This window comes from Mastacembelus armatus, chromosome 6, assembly GCF_900324485.2.
Source record: "Mastacembelus armatus chromosome 6, fMasArm1.2, whole genome shotgun sequence".
Taxonomy (NCBI): domain Eukaryota; kingdom Metazoa; phylum Chordata; class Actinopteri; order Synbranchiformes; family Mastacembelidae; genus Mastacembelus; species Mastacembelus armatus.
In genome coordinates, this window is record NC_046638.1 from 14,593,152 (window position 1) to 14,614,421 (window position 21,270).

At 37.8% G+C, this 21,270-nt stretch overlaps 1 protein-coding gene across 1 annotated transcript; it reads left to right on the top strand.

The window, feature by feature from the left end:
- Positions 1-3,956: 3,956 nt before the first annotated feature.
- On the top strand, positions 3,957-19,328 carry chka (choline kinase alpha). Its single transcript, XM_026310775.1, has 12 exons — positions 3,957-4,393; positions 4,873-4,981; positions 7,410-7,463; positions 12,116-12,229; positions 13,091-13,224; positions 14,966-15,070; positions 15,180-15,238; positions 15,337-15,421; positions 16,149-16,257; positions 16,348-16,454; positions 16,570-16,651; positions 16,875-19,328. Exons 1-12 carry the CDS (start codon positions 4,158-4,160, stop codon positions 16,932-16,934), a joined length of 1,254 nt encoding a protein of 417 aa, XP_026166560.1. The 5' UTR covers positions 3,957-4,157; the 3' UTR covers positions 16,935-19,328.
- The last annotated feature ends 1,942 nt before the right edge of the window (positions 19,329-21,270 follow it).

Consider the following 21,270-nt stretch of genomic DNA (forward strand, 5'->3'; position numbering starts at 1 on the left):
TGCTGGGTGATGACGACATCAACATGCGCTGGGCGGCATGTTTTGTACCGCGGCGTCGCACCGCCGGGCGGAGTCTAAAGTTCCAAAAGGAATGGTTTAGAAGAATAATGGCGTTTATTCTTGCGCAGTGACAGAGCACCTTCTGTAAACTGATTCACGCATGACACCACAGCTGATAGCATTTGTCTGTAACATTTAAAGATGTCAAACTGATTTGGGAAGAAAGAACAAAGGCTGTTACTCTCTTATGTACAGCTATGAGGAAGAACATTTTGATTTCCTGTGTTGTTTCCAGTATTGTAGTTGATATTTTTCACCACAATAATTTATTCACATTCACCTAAAATATTTGTTTTAATTTTAATACCCATATTCTTTTTTCACCATTAGATGGCACTGTGAACTTAGAAGAACATCGTGGGCTTGGTGAGGCATGTTGGCATCCTCCAGGCGTAACTCTTTAAAACACAAGTACAGACAGATTTCATTTGCATATCTGCCTTGGCCTTTGTTTGGTTATATAGCAACTCAGTCAGGATGTGCAAGTCCAGTTTATCCAGTCCTTTGAAACTATGCCAACATAATCTCCATCTGTAACCGGCTTGTAACCTTCTGGTTGAGTGGGGCACTTTATGGTGTATCTTTGTAGCAGATGTCAAGCGGTAATCTCTGGACAGAAGCACGATCACACTTGGATGGGATGACTGATAAAATTTATTCCCCTTTAAAGAAGAGTAGTATGAGGTGAACATCCAGGGAATAGACATTGAGAGAGTAGACTCTTATAAGTACCTGAGTGTTCACCTGAACAACAAACTGGACTGGACTCATAACACAGATGCACTGTACAGGAAGGGCCAGAGTCAACTCTACCTCCTGAGGAGACTGTGGTCTTTTGGGGTGAAGGGGGCACTCCTGAAGACCTTCTATGACTCTGTGGTGGCATCAGCCATCCTGTACGGTGTGGTCTGCTGGAGCAGCAGCATCACGGAGAGGGAAAGGAAGAAGCTGGACAAGGTCATCAAGAAGTCCAGCTCTGTCCGGGGCTGTCCTCTGGACTCAGTGAGGGAGGTGGGGGACAGAAGGGTCTTGGCTAAACTAACATCTATGCTGGACCATGAGTCTCACCCCCTGCAGGACGCCCTGTCTGCCCTGGAGAGCAGCTTCAGTGACAGACTGATCCACCCTCATTGTGTGAAGGAGAGATTCCGCAGGTCTTTCCTTCCTGCTGCTGTCAGACTCCACAATGAACATGACTAACACTGTACATTTGTGATCCATCTGCTGTAATCATGTACAATACTGTATTATAAGGTGAATCACCATCAGTGCAACATACTGTAGTCACTTTACCTGGTATTTATTTATTTATCCATAGATGTCCATATACTGTAAATATATATATATAATTTTTGTAGCTTCATAGTTTTATTCCACTTAGTATTTTTTAATATTTTTAATTATCTTACTATTATTTATCTTACATCTTGCTACTTCTGGCATTCTGCTGTGCACTGTACTTACTGTTGCAACAACACAATTTCCCTATTGTGGGACAAATAAAGGTTTTCTTATCTTATCTTAACGTTACTCTCTCACTCCCATGCTTCCCGTTTGCTTTGCTCCACAATGAAAGTGAGTGCCTAAAGGGGAAGTGATACCTCTTCTTAAGGTGTGCTACTAATTAAGACCCCACCTACAACAATTGGTAGGGACTCCCGACCGGAACCATTGAAACTAAACTTAAATAACAATTACAAAGAGTAAACATTAAATACAAGTTAAATAAATGATATTTACTCTGCTCTCTGTTCAACCCAAACCGCATACATTCATTTAGTAGCCTATTCAGTGATTAGGTACACTGCTATTTAATTCAGGACATCACGAGTAAACATAGACATTTGTTCTGACTTTTAAGAGCTAATAAGAACATAACTTTAAAGCTTGTTTTAAACAGTTTCTTCTTAATAATATGTTTGAGCAGTTGATTTCCACAGTAATTATTGTCTTTGTCATTTAATTTTCATCCAAAAACCTCTTCAGCCCATAAAAATCACAAAATCACATTATATAATAATAATAAGAAGAACTTCTGCCAGTTTAATGGGTTGGTGTATGTCACAACAGCCAAATAAATTAAAGTCAAGATATCCTGCAGTTTGTGCTTTGTTTGTTGACAAATTTCCACATTGTGACTTTCACTGTACAGCCAGAGAGGGTAGCTTTAGGAGGGGGACTTTGTGACAGAGGATTTACAGTCATTCATCTGGAATCCTCAGGCTAATACTCTAATACTCAGTGTTTCTACAATAGTACAGTGCATGTTGTGATAAACGGAATTTCGGGTACGTGAATAACGTGGGTGAGAACTGACAGACGGTCATGTTGCATTCAAGGACTCCTTGGAAAATCGATTTTTGGATTTTTAAATTCAATAGCCTTGGGAGAGCTCCAGAAAAAACTGAGTTGACTTAGAGTTTTCTGTTCCAAGAGTCACTCAGTGTCAGTTAGTCTGTGTAAATAATAACCTACTCACTTATCAGCTTTTCTTCTAGTACTGTGAACTGTGTATCATCTCTCCTGTGGTGTCTACAGGAGCTGTAAGACAGACCGTTTCACTTCTTCATTTTTACAGATCTTCTTGAAGTGCTGATCACATGTTTGTGTTGTGTTGGTAGGGCAGAAGATGATACGTATAATAATATGCCATCCATTTTTTACACCTGCTTATTCCTTAACCAGGGTCACAGGATCTGCTGGAGCCTATCCCAGCTCTCTTTGGGTGAAAGGCAGGGGTACACCCTGGACAGGTCAACATATAATAATATGTAATAATACTATTGAATAGTAGCAGTAGTAGTAATAGTAACAACAACAGTAATAATAATAATAATAATGTAATTATAATTATGTTCAAAGCATTTTTTGAAAGTATTTGTAAATGAAGGAACTGCCATATTGGTTCAAGAGTGGTTTAAATGTTCCTTCTTGAACTAAATGTAATGTAGTGTGTAAAACTTTTCATACAACTTTTATCATTTATGTAAAAGCTACAACTCCTGGGCCACTGATAAGTTTAGATTTTTTTACCTGGAACAATGTACAATGCTGCCAGGGCTGTCAGTGTGGAGTTTGCATGGTCTCCAGGTGTCTGCGTGGCTGTGCTGGATGTAGAATGGGGTGGTATAAGTTTTGGTAGAATGGCATAAGAAAGTGGCAAATGTGAGGTTTCTTACGCAAAATACAATTCTACTTCTCTACAAAAGATTTTAAAATCTATTTTTACAATATACCTATTTGTAAATTATAATAACCAACACTTCCCAGACATTCCTAATCTTAGAGAAAAAGAACAAAGCCAGTGTGGGGGGTGATCTAGGGTGTGGGGGTAGCTGGGGGGCAAACACAGTGAAGGCACCCCTGTAGATCCGCCCCTGCTGCTGCGTGGGTTTTTTTCAAGTTCAACTTTCATGTATCATTCCAGCCATATCTGTAGCTTATCAAAGTCAATGTAACGAACTTATGATCCTGGGACCCGTTTGCAAAATACATCAAAAATGTAAAAAAGACAGTGAAAGCAGAATTTCAACTGGGATCAGCTCCAGCCCACCGGCATACTGGGTTACAGGAGTAAGCGGTAGACAGTAGATGGATGGGTCGATAAAATATTAGAACAATAAATATTTTTATAAAAACGTACTTATTGTATTCCCAAATGATCTATTTTAAATGAACTCTACTGATAATGGGATTGACAATATACAAAGAATAGTGCGCAACCAGGACATTGTTTTTAAGTATGTAGTATAAGAATTTTCTAACAATTCCTGAAGGCACCATCAGATTTGTTTTGGTGTGGGGGCAGTGTCAGGACTGACCAATCGGAGAGGACGCGGAAACATGAGTGACGCCCCCCGCCCCACCCTGGGGACCCTTTTGTAAATCGTCTCACCTCACGTACTTCAGTCATTCCTTACTGGTGAGACACGCAGTTACCGAGGAGCAGTAAAGCCAAAGAAACAAAGCCCAACATCTTGACCGAGAAAAACTACGTTTTTAACCGAATAACTGACCTAAATTCTCCTGCGACACAAGCCAAAGGGGAGCGTTCAGTGCAGCTGGTTTGCGTTTTATTTGCTTTTTGAAACACCAAAATGAAAACCAAATTTATCAACGGGGTTTCTTCTTCACCCTCCATGTCGCTGGGTCTGCTCGTGAACGAGAACTCCTTGCAGGTCCAGCCCGACACCCCGGAGGACTGCAAGGAGGTGGTCCGCCCCGAGCAGCCCGACCTGGACACCCAGCGCAAAGCTTATCTGTGGTGCAGAGAGTTCCTCCATGGAGCATGGAAGAGCCTGGCTGAGGAAGATTTCTGTATCACCGTTATAAGGTAAGATTAGTTAACCTGCTCTGTAATAACGCTGTAACATTAATATGTCACCGAGCTTCACAACACTTATGTTTCAATATTCTGCTGTGGCTCCCTTTAATCTGGACACGGACCATACTAATCCTCACTGGTGTTTCAGCTGCTTAGAGGAAAACACTAGCACGACTAGAATATCACTTGTTGTCTTAAGGGGTAATAATTATTAAAGGACACTGACAACTCGCTACAAAATGAGTTCATGTCTTGCAGCTGTTTATGTTCTTTGACCTTTGACGACAATTTGTGTTAATGAAATAAAGGCTTGGAGGTATTAGTTGAGCTGGACGCTTTGACTAAGTTCACAGTTTTTTTTTTTTTAAGTTCTACTAACATACAGTTTAGTAAATGATTATGGGTAATGAAAAAAAAAGGAATTCTTCCATGACAGTACCTATAATAAATAATCACATTCACTGACTGTCTGACCATCTGTCTGCCAGGGGTGGTCTGAGCAACAAGCTCTTCCTGTGCAGCCTCCCTGACAGCCTGGACACTGTTGGAGATGAGCCGAGGAACATCCTGCTGCGCCTCTATGGGGCCATCCTGCAGGTGGGAGCCCCATCTCAGAAAGCATCTAAATATTGTTGTTTTACTGTACAAACCAGAGTCACAAGTAAGGCAAACTCTTCACAAGGATGTGTTCCCATATCTGAGAAGTCTGTTTCCATTAGTAGTGTGTAGTTATTAGCCTATAATTATTGTTAGTTAAAGTGCAATTTGCAGGTTAGCCAGCCCAGTGAGTCAGTGTGTATGGAAAATCTATCTACGTTGGTAGCTTGACACCCAGCCTTTCTCCTTTTTCATCTGGGCGTGGAAGCAGCAATGGCAGAGGCACAGGAAGACCCTGGGTCGATGGGATTCAAACCCAGAGCCTTCCCACTAAAGCGTGACAGTGCTAAATACTGTGCTATATAAATACAGTACAGTGCAAAAATACACACTATAAAACATAAATAGTTTTTCATTTAACAATGTGCAGTAAAGGGAACAAAACCGAAATCTAATCATGATTTTCAGTACTTTCCCTTTGCTTTTAAACCAGCAGTAGTTCTGTCTAGTTTGACCTGTACACATTTTCTTCTTCTATTCATATATAATATAATGTAATATAATATAATATATTGTGTGTATTTACACATATATTGTACGCAATCACTCAAACACTGGGAGGTTACAAATGTAGAAACTAATTCAATTTAATTGCTTAGATTCATTACCACCTACTACTCCACCCCACAGTGTGCTGATACATTTTTGTGATGTCAATTGATACGTACAGAAAAGAAAAGTTTCCAGCCACACCTCTTGAAAGGCATATTTTTTCCTCTCAATTTCTGCCATGACAGCTTTAATAAAAACATAAAAAGTCTTGCATTTGCTTTTCAAATGATCATTCATCTTCAGTTCAGTACAAATAAAAAAAAAACCTGCAAGTTGCATTTTAAGCTGTTTTAAATGTAGGTATATAGCATACAGAAATTACTGCAGAAAATCAAAAATACAATATTTGTCTTTGAACTAAAACTATGGAACTGTCTGACATAGCTGCCTTTGTCATGATGATAACTCATGTAACTGGGCTCAAGGGTTACTTTGCTGCTTGAAGTGGTGCACAGAAGCCAGACAATCAACAGAAAGATAATGCAACAGTGTAATATAACAACTACCACCACTAGAGGTTGTTGTGTGGGTGTGTCAATAGTTTATATGCTTATGGTTAGATGTGTATGCATGTGCAGTTATGTGTTATGTGTGTGTATGTGTGTGCATATGTGTGTGTGTGCGTGTTAGCCATTGTTGTACATGGTGATGTACCCCCATGGCTGTACATGCATGTGTTTTTTGCCGTAGGCTTCCCAAAGGATCATGCCTTGGGCACTCTTGTTCCCAGGTGAACCCACCAAAAACCACGGTACAGTATGAGATCTCTGAAATCTCAGCCTAATACCAAGACGTAACACACACTGATGTAGCAGAAACCTGGCTGCCAATGCCAGTGAGATGCAGTAAGGAGGGAAAACAAAGTGTTGAATCGTCTTTTCTAAATCCCTGCTTTGTGATTCTTATTCATTAAGACATCAGCTGAAGTTTTGAACTAGCAGCCTGAGGATGAATCTGCACTTTTGCAGGCCACTCAGCTGAAAAAACAAAACAGCAACAAGACAAGTGTGCGAGTTCGCTTGTTGTTGCTCCGCAGTTTTAACTAAAGCAAATAGTGTGTATTTTCTTGTACTTTCACAGTGATTGCAAGAGTTAAAACAGCAGATTGTAATCTTCTGCTGGCATTTGGCTCATATTAATGTGTGTGTTAACTGTAGACCCGATGGGATGTGCACTAAGTATTAACCAAAGTCAGTGTAATTGCTAGTGGGTTTATAAGTGGTTAGCTTTTATTGCTAGGGATGTCTGAGAGGTCAAATGCACTCTGTCCTTTACCAAGGTAACTGGCGCCATGTCTGGCAGGAATAAGTGATGTCTAATCAAAAAGCTAATATGATTAAGGAACTCAGATGACACTGTCAGAGTGCACAAGTACTAATGATTAAACAAACCCTAACTGCATCGGAGACACAGTTTCTCAGCAATGAAGATATGTGAACAGCTTTTGGAAAATGTGAAGATTCACCACATATACATATACACACATATTTTATTAAATTGCAATCTACAATTACAATCTAACAGCCAACAGCAGGTTTTAGGTACTATAAATAGTTTTATTTCTACACCATTGAGGTAACCTTTTCTAGCTACACTGACTCCTATCTGTGCTTTTGCTTTATAAAGTAGGCTGTCAGCAAAGCACAGTGATTCGTCTAAATGATCCTCCGCACTGCCATGTCCAAAAAGACTTGGTGTGTCTTTGAACTCATACTGTACTGTCTGCACTGCAGGCATGGTGATGATGATGATGCTCATGGAAGGAAGGCCTGACATGTATTTATGGATAGTTCTTTCCTTTTTCTTTCGTCTATAGATGTCCTGTAATAAAGGAGATTCCCAACAGTCAAACAAAGAAAACCACTTTCAAGTAAGTAACCACTGATGGTGTCTCCACAGTCACCACACGAAATGCTTCTCTGTCACACACCGTCTCAACATGTCACGAGTCAGGCCCCTGAAAAGTCTTCTCTTCTCACTCATGTTGAACTCTGTGTTGAGACAATGGTTTATTCTGATTTCCTGCAGTCATTTTCACGTTTATAACTTTGCACTTGGGTCAATTTAGCATTTTTCCCGGTTCCAACCCCAGCACAAGCATGATAATTTTACATTCACAGGTTTCATATAGAGGAGGCAGTGTAAATACTAAGCAAATCAGAAAAAAAAGGCTTTTATTGTGGCCAACAGCAAAGTACAACCAAGGTAATTCTGTTTGGGACAAAGCAGGTACAATTTGTAAAAAGATCTGAAGCGACATTACTACAACAACTATTACTGTCAGCCTGGTACACACCCACTTCTTATTCCCAGTGGCCTCGAAGTTTTCCGCCCATCATGTGATTGCAACCCTTGACCCACATATTATGATGCTGAGTCACAGTTGCTCACAATGCAAATGAGATGAGATAATCAGCCCTTTAGCTATTGTTATAACTCTGGCATTTTTAGCTCAACACTGATGGTGCTCCATAAGAGGAGGAACGGTACCTTTAGTTATCAATGAGGCTAATGCAGAACTAAGCCAGTGTCAGTGCCTTCGGATAACCTCATGTAGACCCACCTCCTCTAACAGTGCTGTCTGCTCAAATCCTATTTGAATCAGATAGGGTGACACTTTATTAATGAATGTGGGGATGTTTCAAATGTCACAGCAGCATAGCAATATATCTCAGAAAACTAAAGAAACCACAGTGATATATATATGATTTATATAATATTTTTGTATTAATATGTTGCCAATGTATGTTTTATTACCAATATATTACATAAATATGTTATCTACAGATGGCATCTTTACTGCAAAAACCAGATTGGGTTGGAGAGTGTGTCCTGAAAGTATTTGTGTTTATTCAAGACCTTATCACTGTCATGTCATGAGTTCTCCAGGGTCAACATTTGTCCATTTTTGTTTGCGTTTTTGTGTGTGAGTGAAGCATGGGCTCTGCCCTTGTTATGAACAACAGACAGAGCAGAGTCATTGTGCAGAGTGGTAAAATGAATAAAAGAAGCTCATGCACCACTGAAATTAAACAAGTGTACTTATAAATTTTTAAAATTCCACAACAATCTTCTGTTGTGCTTTCCTTTATTTTTTTGAGTTGAGGGGGGGTTGAATGAATGGTAGGTACTCTTTTTCATTCAGAAAGGATATCCAGACTTACAGACTTACTACAGGAAGTTTCTTCAGGAAATAGTGGAAATAGCTTGTTAGGGTTTTTGAGTTTGTTAGGCACTGGTCCTGTTCATTGCCACTCACCCCATAAATTTAACACTGAGATCATATCATGCAAAAAATGGTTTTCTAGGCTGTAGTGGTGTTTATAAACACATCCACTGATTAAATATTCATATTAGAAAGAGTAATAGCTGACCTTGTTTACTTAATATGTACACAGTTTTCAGTGGGGAAAGTACTTTTTAGGCCAGCGGGGATTTTTTTGTTGCAAAACTGCTGAGTGACAACAGGGAGATATTAACAACAAGGTGGAGATGTGGTGCCATAACCAGCTGGTCTGTTGGTGAACTAGTTTGGCATGTATGACTTGTTGATAATTAACTTTTAAGTGGGTGTAAGACTTGTCTTAGAGACAAAACCAAGCCAAATCCAACAGACCACATGAATACTGGCATTTAAATAGGTCAGAGTAAATGAAACAGAGGTTGGTAAAGGATTGCAGGGCTGTCAGCTAGGATACTCGGATAGCCTCTAAACAGCAGGTCAATGGAGGAATACCAATTACATAACTGACATTTGGACTATGAACACAACTTTTTAATTTCGTGTGATTGTGTCATTCATGAACGCAAAAACAATTTAGAGTATTTGAGATTTTTGTGTTTTGCTTTCTCTGTGCTTTATTTCATCTAGAAAGATGTGATGTCTGCATGTGTGAAAGATCCTGAATTTAGCAACATTTAAACCAGAACATTTATGCATATTTTGATTTTTTAAAAAAAGTTTTCAGAGGCTATAATGACCTTCATTCAAGCCTACGTAAGGATCTCTGGCTGATGTTCCCACTTGTAGTCACTGTATCAACAGGGTAAAGCTATTGGTACAACTCACTTTGGTTTATCACAAAATTTAAAAGGGAACACTTCATAACAGCATGCTACACATTGTTTATTCTAAAATAAAATGAATGTCCTCAATTACCTGGACCGAAGCAAAGGTTATCACTTTAATAGAGTTATGCACAAGCTGAAACCCCTGACTTAATACTTTGATCTGAACTCTTGACTGCCAACTTGGAAGTCATGAAAATACTTGAGAGGAGCGATACATCCCATGAGCCAAGTCTGCAGGCGGCTGAGGCCTTGTTTTAAGCCGCCAGGTGGCCTGTTAGGCAATATGTGTGTCAAGGTGGTTATGGTAAGATGGATTCTTCAAATTGGAGAACTGAAACAGCATGGGATCAGCATTCTGCAGGGAAGGCATTATGTAATTATTTTGAGTATTTCACTCACCACATGCCCTGTGACTAAAATATGCTGTTCTTTTATTTATTTGTTCAAGCATTTCTAAATTGTCCAGTATGTGCTTATATTTTGGTATGTGCTTATATTTAACCAATTAAAATCTAATGAATAAAGTTTTTGGGTACTAATGTTTTTCCCGCACAAATATCAGTGCCTCCCCAAATAAGAGCTGCAGTTGGTGGGAAATATGCCTCCAGTATAGTTCAAAATAATATGTAACATCTAGGAGGTCACGTATTGGGCAGCATGGTGTTCTTTGAACTGGCTCCCTGCTGTATGAAACACATTCCATGGCTTTTGGCCAAACACCCAGCACTCAGATCCAAGTATCTGTCTCTGTTGTGATTTATTTGAAGGTTTTTTTTTTTTAAAAAGATTAAGATTGTAGTATTATATGCTGTTTTTTTACTGGAACCTTTATGGTTACATTTAAAGGTAGGAACTCTTATCATCCTTACAGAAATCAAACACACTCGAAGTCTTTTATCAGAGGAGTGAGGTCAATAGAGAAATTTTAAAAATGCGTCAGTGATTATATTATTTCCTAATTTAAAAGAACTTCAACTGGGGTGCAATGAATTAATCATCATAGTAATAAGACCTTTTGCACATTTAAGCTACACTGGATTTTCTGGAGAAGGTGGTGCTGGGCTGTGGTGGGTACATCATCAAGTAATTAAAATTAATTTATTTGCTGATTAGAATTACATTTAATGTACTGTAAGTGAGATGGTGCTGAAATGGATGCATTCACTGTTTGAGAAAAATAAGGACATTTACATGAAAACATGACTAAAACATTTTTTTTTATTGCCCTGCTGCTTGCTAGCAAATTAGGCACATGCTAGTATTCTTAAGTGTAATATAACAAGTGCTATATTTGTTTGCAAGAACACTAGTGTTTAATGTAAACACTTTTGTATAATGTTACTAAGTTAAAAAAGTAAAATCTTCTTGACTCAGCTCTTCCAGAGAACCAATTTTAGTCTGAGTTTCAGTTTCTCACAGAATAGCTGCAGAATGGGCCTTGAATCCTGTCACTTTGTTAGTCCTGTTCTGTTAGTGAGTTAGCTAAGATCCTGCTCTTCTCAAAGTGACCTTCTGCCATTTTGGTTTTCTGTCTTCAGAATCTAGTCAGTGCAGCTTTTTTTCTTTCAGGCTCCAGGGGACATTTTTGTTGGTATGACAGCAGGTTTCTTACTTAAATTAATGCTGAGCCCCTGTTGAACTCAAATCTGTGTGTTTTGGTGTTTGATGTCATTGTGTCTATAAGATAAAGGGAGAAACATATGTAACATGTATGTCTTCTGTATTCCTGCAACTTTAAACAGGGACTTTTCTGCAAGTGTTAATCTATCTCTTGTGTGCTCTTCTCTGATCTGAACCGCAGACCCACCTAACCCCAACCAAAGCATTTGTCCTCATGTAAACATATTTCCACTTCCCTTTGCAAGCACTTCCCCATGCTAATGTTCTGGCATTTTCACATGACAGACAAGTACTTTCTCTGTGAACCTGTTTTGGCAAATATGACTGTCCTATGCAACTTAAACATGAAGAGACAGCAATAATCTTCACTGTGTTATAGTTGAAATGTCTAAATATTTGAAATGTATAAAGTATTTTAACTACTGAAATCTGAAAATCTGTTAGGTAGTCAGCTCATGCTTTGTCAGTTCATGCAACAAACGATGTGTGAAGACAATATCAAATATGGAATGTCAGCACATGCAAAAATTTTCATCTTCTTTTATATTTTTGACAGAGAAGCTGCTCAGAGTGTTAGCAAAACATCTGCTTCCATCTGTCCCTGTCCCCTGCATCTTCTTCTCTCACACCAACTACCTGCATGTCCTCTTTCACCACATCCATAAATCTCCTCTCTGGTCTTCCTCTTTGCCTCCAGCTCCATCCTCATATTCTTAAGGATTCTAACCTTAAATTAAAAATTTAACTTAGCAATTTGAATCATACATCTGGCTTCCTGGGCAGAATTGCTCCCATACTTGAGCTGATAATTTTGATGCTGTGTACTTTAAGGGTGCGGAGGCCATGGTTCTGGAGAGTGTGATGTTTGCCATCTTGGCAGAGAGGGAGCTGGGCCCTAAACTCTACGGCATTTTCCCTCAGGGCCGACTGGAGCAGTACGTTCCCGTAAGTCATCATGTGATAATCAACAACATACAGGTGTCTATGTGTTGTTGTACTCTTTAACTACATGATTCTTTTAAAGCAAACTTTGGATATTTAGTTTTACCTGGCAAACAGTCCAAAGGTATTTCATCTACAATCATGTGTGACAAAAAAAAGTATATTTGAAAAGAGACATATTAGATTATATCTAAACTGATTAAAAATAGCAGCTGATCTATTTTCCGCAGTTAACTGATGACTCATTGATCAGTCATCTAGCCATTGCGGCTAATGCACTGGGAATGGTTGAGTTTAGCATCGACAGCATGGTACAAATGGTACAATTTGGCTTGTATGTGTGTTTGTTTGTGGTGTACTGTTCAATGATGTATTATTGATTGATGTTCAGGGAGAGTTAATAAACCATAAAACATCTGCTTTTCAGCGTCTAAACAGGACCATGTTACACAATTCATTTTGCACATGGAAGAATATAAAACTGACCCAAGCTGACTTCATATAGTAACCTAACCTTAAACTCTTAGTGAAAGCCTAAGTGATTCAATTGGACTTGTGTTATCTTGATTAAACCTGGGTGTACTACAAACATAAGAAACAGGCTTCAGAAAAAAACCAAAACAAAAAATGGCATGTTGTTATATCTACACTGAGATCTCTAAAGTGAGAAGTTATTGTAAACACTTCAGCTTTTATGCTAAGATATTACAGCTTTTTCTGATGTTGTATTCATTTGGTTTTCTTAAGCCACTGTATGAATTGGGCATTTGTAGTGTTACATAATAATGTTGATAGGTGCAGCAATTAGAGTCCTCAGAGTCAAGGTTATGAATAAAATAATCAGTACTAATATTCTGTTGACAGAGCCGTAAACTGGACACCTGTGAGTTAAGTGACCCCAGGATCTCTGCAGAGGTTGCAGAAAAGATGGGCAAGTTTCATGGGATGAGGATGCCCTTCAACAAGGAGCCCAAGTGGCTGTTTGGAACCATGGACAAGTGAGTCATCCTGCCCCCCCCCCAGTCTACCTGAGTAAAATCTCTTTATTAAAAAAGCTCCTCAGTCAATAGCTAAGTTTTTGAATCCATAGATAACAAGTATTACCACTGATTATTTATTAACGGCACAAAGTGGTTTATGTTATGAACCTCCCTTTGAATTGCTTTCAGGTTTATTTACTGGGTGTTTACCAGACTGACATTGTGCAATGTATGTCCTGTTCCACATATCTGTTTTATCACTTCCGGGATGACGTATTGCAGACACACTTGACCTGCCACGTGTATCCTAATCTGTAACATTTCAGTGCAGAAAAGAATGAAGTTTCTGGAACCTGAATGAATGATATACTACTGGTTTATCTAGACTCTTACTGGAAGTTATTATTTTCTGTCAAGGAACCTGAAAAACATGATTAGAAGAAAGCAGGACTCTTGTGAACTGGACTGTCTCATATCAGGTCTAGTAAACCTGTTCTAAGTTGTCAATAGAGGTTACTGATTTTTCCGACTTGTCAGAGAAGATTGAACACAAGCCTAATCTTGCACCTACAGACCAAATCCAGAGCAGATGTCACATTCCTCAGCTGATTCAAGCATAGATGAGTCCTTTATCTCCACATAATAACCTTGAAGTTTAGTTCCAAAAACCATATTATACTCTGCCACATATACAAAACCATGGAAAGAAAGAAATGGTTTAAAGAGCAGTTGTAACTTTTTTGTTGTTTGCCCTAATCAAATCTGTCCATTCTTAAAGCAAGCCTGAAACTGCTGTCAACACAAAAACAACTGCAGCTGCAAATGTCAGTTACAGGACACGTTTCAATGAGAAACCATAGTCTAATGGTAGAAAACGTAGAGAAGAGTAGAACTAAATCAGTAATGTCAGTAATACTTACATAAGCTTCGCTAACATTAGCTAGCACTAGCCATAACAAACTCTGGTGTGGATTCAAATGAGAAGGGTGGGTTTTGTTGCTTATGTACTCAGTGTGCCAGCTATGCAAACAAGAGTGTGGTTGTGTGTAGTCTTTGCCTGTGCTATGATTGTGTTGTGGTTTCACAACTCCAGTGGTTTTTGCTGTACAGCCTGTGGACGTGACCTAATTTTTTCGGTCATTTTGCATCTGAAAACAATCTTTAAAAATAAAAATCTTATGTTCTTTATGAATTGAAAATATAATTTTGTTTTAATTACTTCATTAAAAAAAAGCCCAAAAAGAACAGTTCCATTAAGTAATGTTGAGTAATGGTGCCTCTATCAAAGATAATGGTATATAATGTATAGTGTTGACCTATTTGTATTAATTCTATTCAGGTCTTCTTTCAGGGAAATGACAAAAAAGTCAAATCTTTATTTAAAAATACATGAAAGTACAAACAAAATGTGAGTATACAACTACTGAGTAATATCTCTGTCCTTCCAGTTTAGCTGATAAACTTTGCAGCTCCGTTTGTTTGCGCTTTCCATCCCTGTTCTCTGCACCTGCACACACACTGTTCCCACACCACTGTTTAAAATGGGCATGCACACACAAATATTTTGTAGTTAGGGCGGTCAGAACCACTGACTCTGTTTTATCGATTAAATATGCAGCATCGGTCTTACCAGTATAAAACATTTAGAGAGCTGTTACATGATCCTGACTTGACTGTATGTCACTTGATCAAATAGGATAAAACATGTCTTATATATATATATATATATATAACTATAAGGTTGTTTTACACTCTCCAGGTATCTGAGCCAAGTCATGAGGCTGAACTTTACCAGAGAGTCACACCTGCGGTGCTTCAACTATCTTCTCACTTACAATCTGCCACAGGAGATGGATATGCTTAAGTATGTTCCTGCACACACAAACATGCTTCAGGGGACTTTACATTGACTTACACTTACAACTCTACTGACTGATTATCATTTGATTTGTGTCCTTTCTATGCATGTTCAGGTCCCTGCTGGACTCCACCCACTCTCCTGTGGTGTTCTGCCATAATGACTGTCAAGAAGGTAAAACATATAGATGTAGTTGGCCTTGTTTTTACCCTACATTTACACTTTACTCTTTCTTAAAAAATAACTTTTGCATGTGTACATGTTGCTTACAGGCAACATCCTGCTGCTGAAAGACACCCAGACCTCAGAACAGAAGCTGATGCTCATTGACTTTGAGTACAGCAGCTACAACTACAGGTAAGCAAGAAACTCTGTAACACAGATTTCAACCGCAGACAAATTAGTCTTGATATTCTTATTGTTAATTGTTAATTAAGACCATAACAATGAATTGTTGATTAGCTGTGTTGAGTTGCAGCTTTGATTATTACTGTTTCACAGTGAAGGTGCCCTGTTAATGAAAGCAGCTTGTTATTTTCATTTGAATTCAGCTAAATCTGATTGAACTTGCAATTTCAAGAGCGGAGGTAAACATCCACAAATGGACACAAATAAAAGAGTATTTTTTCCCATTGAAATAAAATTAGATAGAAATGGAAACTAAAGTCCTGCTATGCCTTCCACGTGTTAGATCATAAAAGCCATTGCTCTACAATAGTTTGCTCTAGGGCTGCAACTGACAGTTAAAGTATTTTGTCAGCAATTCATCATTTGTTGACATTTTAAATATCTGAGTAATTCTTTATAAATGTCACACTGACTGACATATACCAGTTTAAAGATGCCATTATCATCAAAGTGATGCCTTCTATTTTCTATACTGGGGTAGGTTATATGTATTAATCAGTTATCAATATTATTGGAGCATTTATCCATATTATTGGGTGCAAAGCCACTCTATTGTCTTGAGCACTGCAACATTTTAAGACACATTGAGCAGTGCAACATAAACCACAATAGACACTCACAGATGTCAGGGTACTTTGTAATCTAAAGTCATCATCTCTTATTGCTCACCTTGCAGGGGATTTGATATTGGCAACCATTTCTGTGAATGGATGTATGACTACAACTGTGATGAGTTTCCTTTCTTCAAAGTCAATGTTCAGGCTTATCCTACAAAAGCCCAGCAGGTGCGTATGATATCGTCACACAGTAGCATTCTAATTAATTCGTTTCCACTTCTGGCCTGCTGACTGATGGGAACTTATATTTATGTGCAGCTGCACTTCATTGAAAGTTACTTGCGTGAGTCAGACCAGGGGTTTGACAAACTGAGTGAAGAGGACCAAATGAAACTGAAGGAGAAGCTTTACATAGAGGTGAACAGGTGAGCAATACAAGGCAATATTTTATAAAGGTAAAAACAAATGTAAAAACAGAGTACAAAATAAAATGTTTGTGTAATAAAATATAATAATAAAATTAAGTGTTTTTGAACATAGATTCTCCCTTGCATCCCATTTCTTTTGGGGCTTGTGGTCCATCATCCAGGCTCGGCTCTCCACCATCAAGTTTGGGTATCTGGTAAGTAAAAGCAGTATCTGTGGCTCAAAAGACCTTAAATTTAAAACTCTCAGAGCAGGGGTGTAATGAGAATAAAATAACGATATTTAATGGAAGCCTAAGCAAATGTGCATTCTAATTAATATAAATTATTAGAGTGCAGGTAGTCTCATCTGGTAAATGTTTTATTTAATAATTTTTAGAATTGTGTATATGTATTAATGTATACTTGACTATGTTTTAGGAGTATGCCCAGGCCAGATTTGAAGCATACTTCCAGCAGAAGAAGATCTGGGCTGTCTAATGAAGTGAGTTGAGTGGACACCTTCAGCCAAAAAGCAGGGCGAGGACTTACAGGGTGATTAAAATTTCACACTTACACTCCCTGCCTTCAGAGGATTTACTGACTACAGCCGGCATTGTGCTGGCCAAAGCCAAAACTCTATCACATGGCTAGGTGTTTAAAGTATGCTTCACAAACCATTACAATTCAAAGTTTACATGGCTTAACTTTTTGAGAGCAAAACGAAAAAACATCAGCTTGTACTAACCTTCGTCACTCTTCAGACATGCTCTCTGCTTCTGCCTTTTTCGAAACATATCACTAACATGAGGGTATCTAGCAGGAAAAGGGTAGATTTTGATTACACCTAGGCTGGAAGTGTTGGAAGTGTTAACATTGCATCAATGTATATCTGTTCACCATTCCCTTATGGAAATGGTTTGTGGGAAAGAACCAAAACGTAAATTTCTCATGGTAGATTCCCGCTAACTTTTGTAACTACTTGCTAACTATGTGAAGTGCCAGCGCCCTGTTACTGATGGGCTTGGTTAGTGGAGTCATGACTTGCACACTTTCTGATTGTTTGATTTCCTTTTGAAAATGGTTGTACATTGTTGGTTTCAGGTAAGGGTAAATTCACTTCTGATGTACTTCCAACGTATGTGAAAAAGTAGTGTTTGTTTTTTGAGACTAGTTAAACTCCACCAAATCAATGATATCAAACCACAGATGTTTTTATTTCAGTTAGGTGTATTTTTCTGTGGCTTTCTTCCTGCAGCTGATCATCTGACTTTGACTGTGGCTCAGTTTTTACTGACATTTGGTGGATTTATGGTATTATTATGGATCGCTGTGACAGGTTGATCCACACTGTGTATTGGGTATTCACATTATTATCATCTGATTTTTTCACAATTTCACTCATTCTTTATGAGGCAGGGGAATTGTTGCTGAGCTGTCTTTTACATTTATGTTTTATTATTGCATTGAAGAAAATTTCACAGTATACATGACAATAGTTTCTTATTGTGGTAATGGATTCTTTGGTGACATCCGCACAGCTGAATTTAACATTGACTACTTATGAATTAACTGGACAGCTTTAGAGTAACTGTAGCAACTATTTTAAACAGCATTTAATAACTGTCTGTCGTAAATGAATTCCTTAATGTGCATTAAATAAAGAAATTCAGCACCTTTAGGCTTTCAACTGGGCAGCTGAATAATTATTCAAAGATGTTTCCAGTGAAAGATGGTGAGAGTGAAACCTGGTTACGTGAGACCAGCTCAGTTCTACCTCGCTCCATCTAACACATCCATAAAACACTGTGTTATATGCAGATATATACATGCATCATCTCCTGCTAAAATAGCCTTAACTTTCCCATGTGAGCGTTCCTCTTTTCACAGTAAAGAGACATCACAAAATAGTTTCTTAGCTTGGATCTAGAGCAGTGGTGCCTGTTAACTGTTTACACATTCCCTGTATTGGAAGGGTGTCGTTCATAATGAAGGGCAAACAGGCTAAAGCTGTAGCCAGAGCCACTCCCTTTTTAGTGTATATTGCATTTATGGGCCATGGTTTTATCTGAGCATCTGAATTCCCAAAATAAGAAAAATGTGAAAATGATAGGTCCTGTTTGTGCAGTTGCTGTAAGTTGTCTCCATAGCTATGTAGTAATATACACACGGGTTTGGAAACACTTTTAAAATCTTTGTTCATTATAGTTAAAATGTGAATGGCTAAATAAAGAAATGCAGCTGAAAAATATTGTACTATCCCATGTGAATGTGCTGCTACAAATGAAAGCTGTGTGTATGTACTTTATATGTTTAAAGCTTTGGGAGTTGTAGAGCTGTGACATAATGTTTATAAGACGTTTATTTCAAATGCAAATGTATTTTATAGTATATTTTGTTGTTTCTTATTATTTCTGGAATGTGGTCATTTACACTTTTATCCTTGTTGTTGGATACTTCCACTATACGATACAGTCACATTTGAAAAATATTACAGATAAATCCTTTGTGAGGAAATAGTTTTCACTTAAGGATGTGTTGGTTTTTTTCAATACAACTCTGTACAATAAAGTTATTTTGAATCTTGGTTATTCAGAAGTTATCTTTCATTTTTGAAATGTGTAATAAATACTTTCCTTTTGATGTATGTAATATTCACTAACAAAAATATAGAAGCTAAAATTATTATTAAAATATATGAATGACAAATTTTTACTTTATCTTTTTTGAGAATGTATATTAGGTTACTCTAACAGTCTTGTTTTTTGTATTGTAATAAGAAATGAAATAAATGCACACTAAAAATGTGATTAATTTTGAACTGTATAAAATTGACCTTGGCTGTAAATGTACTTTTCTGCTTTGCACAAATAAAAATTAACCTCCTAAGACCCGGCTCGCATTTTATATTTCTTCTAGCTATTTGGGGTTAGATGTACCCAATAAATAATGTGCTTATGTTTTGTTATTGCTTTTGTTTTTGTTTTTTTGTAATGCTCCAAAACTACTACTCCAAAATAGGAATGTCCTTTTTTTCCTGTGGGAACAGTTGGATCACACTTAACCTTTGTGAAAGACAGAAAATGACACAAAATGAAGTTTTACAGTGGAGATAACAAAAAATATGAGGACGCCAGGTCATAGGAGGTTAAAGACAAAATAACTTGCTAATGAACTTTGTTTTGACATGTTCTCATGTAAATATAGCAAACTGGACAGACTGGTCAAACAACATTTGGGACTGGGTGAAGTGAAACATTCATAATTGCTGTAGGATATGTACTACTTCTGCCACAGGAACATTATATTCCAATGACACACAGAAACCAGTGACATGATTTATATATATATATATATATATATACATGTATAAAAATGTGTATATATATATATATATATATATATATATATATATTTATATAGTATATTTTGATGATTTAGGATGTATACACTCCATTTACTCAAGCACAAACAATCTCACAGCACGAATGTTAAGGATGGTCAGTACATAATACAGCTTTGTGTGGAATGCTAATTAGGTTAATGGATAGTGAGTCAAATTAGAAGGCAGAATGCCATCAGCAATGACTCAGACCTGGCCTGGTGCATTGACACTTCAGCCAACTATGCCATCTATACACAAGTAAAAAGATCACCTTAGCAAAAGCTGCCAAAAACAGAAACCATTCATTTTATTCACTTTGTGGATGTCCTGCAGTTTGACAGGGCAGCTACTGTACGCAAATGTTTGCTGTTTAGAAAGATAATCCCATAACCATATCACATTCACAGTCCAACTAGCAGTTTTGGTTTTGGATAGTTAGAAAATACACACAATTGAGGGTATTGGCCATATATGCACAAGGCACATTTCTTTAATTTTGGTAGTCTACTGCCAACAGAAGTTCATGGTTATTATTATGGTATTATGGTAACATTTTCACTAATACAGGCCAAATCATTTTCTTTAAAGCATGTACCAGTGCTGGTGTTGTACTTTGTCCAATGAGGAAAAACAAATCCTTAATGGAGAGCTAGTGCTTCACACCCAGTCAAAATTAAATTAAATGCCACAGCACAGCCACATTTGATAATAATTAACAGGATGTTGAGGAACATAGCATCTGTGCAATTAACCCTGGATATTATGAAAGTTGGATCCAAGTTTATTAGTGTTAAAGTCTGAGGCGCCATACTAGGGCAAAGGGGAAGAAGCATGAATGGAACTCAAGTGGAATGAACCAGCAGCAGTAAATATTGTTGAGAAAACATAATCCCAAATTGTGTTTCTGTCAGAGGAATTTGATGGATTTCTTCTACCTTGTGACAAAAACAGTAAAAAATATTAAACTAGATTACTAAAGGTTTCTGCATTATTAAAACCACCACTACATTCAATTTTACAAAAGCACACGTCATTGTTGGAAAATGGGAACTTGACATTGTAAAAGTGTGGGGAAGGTTGAAGCTGCTGCAGTAATCACTGTGAGTGGTGTACAAAGGAACAAGCCAAAAATACTGGATTAATGAAACGGCCACGCTATATGACTCGTGCTTTCTTCATTAGTATCTTTTATATGCATCCACATTCATCATGCTGCACTTCATGTTATCTGGCAAATGTCTGTTAGTATAATTCATATCAAAACATCTTTACATTGTGGTCACCTTTAATAATCCAGACAGCCAAAAGTAAATGGGGTCAGGCAAGATAAAGTTAATAGGTGTAAGTGAGGAAAAGAAGGAAGTGCTTGTGACTGCTGTGTTTTAGAAAGGAATGCAAACTCACAACAAGCAGAGACTGGTGGGAGGGACAAAGGTCACTGTCCAGTGCTCG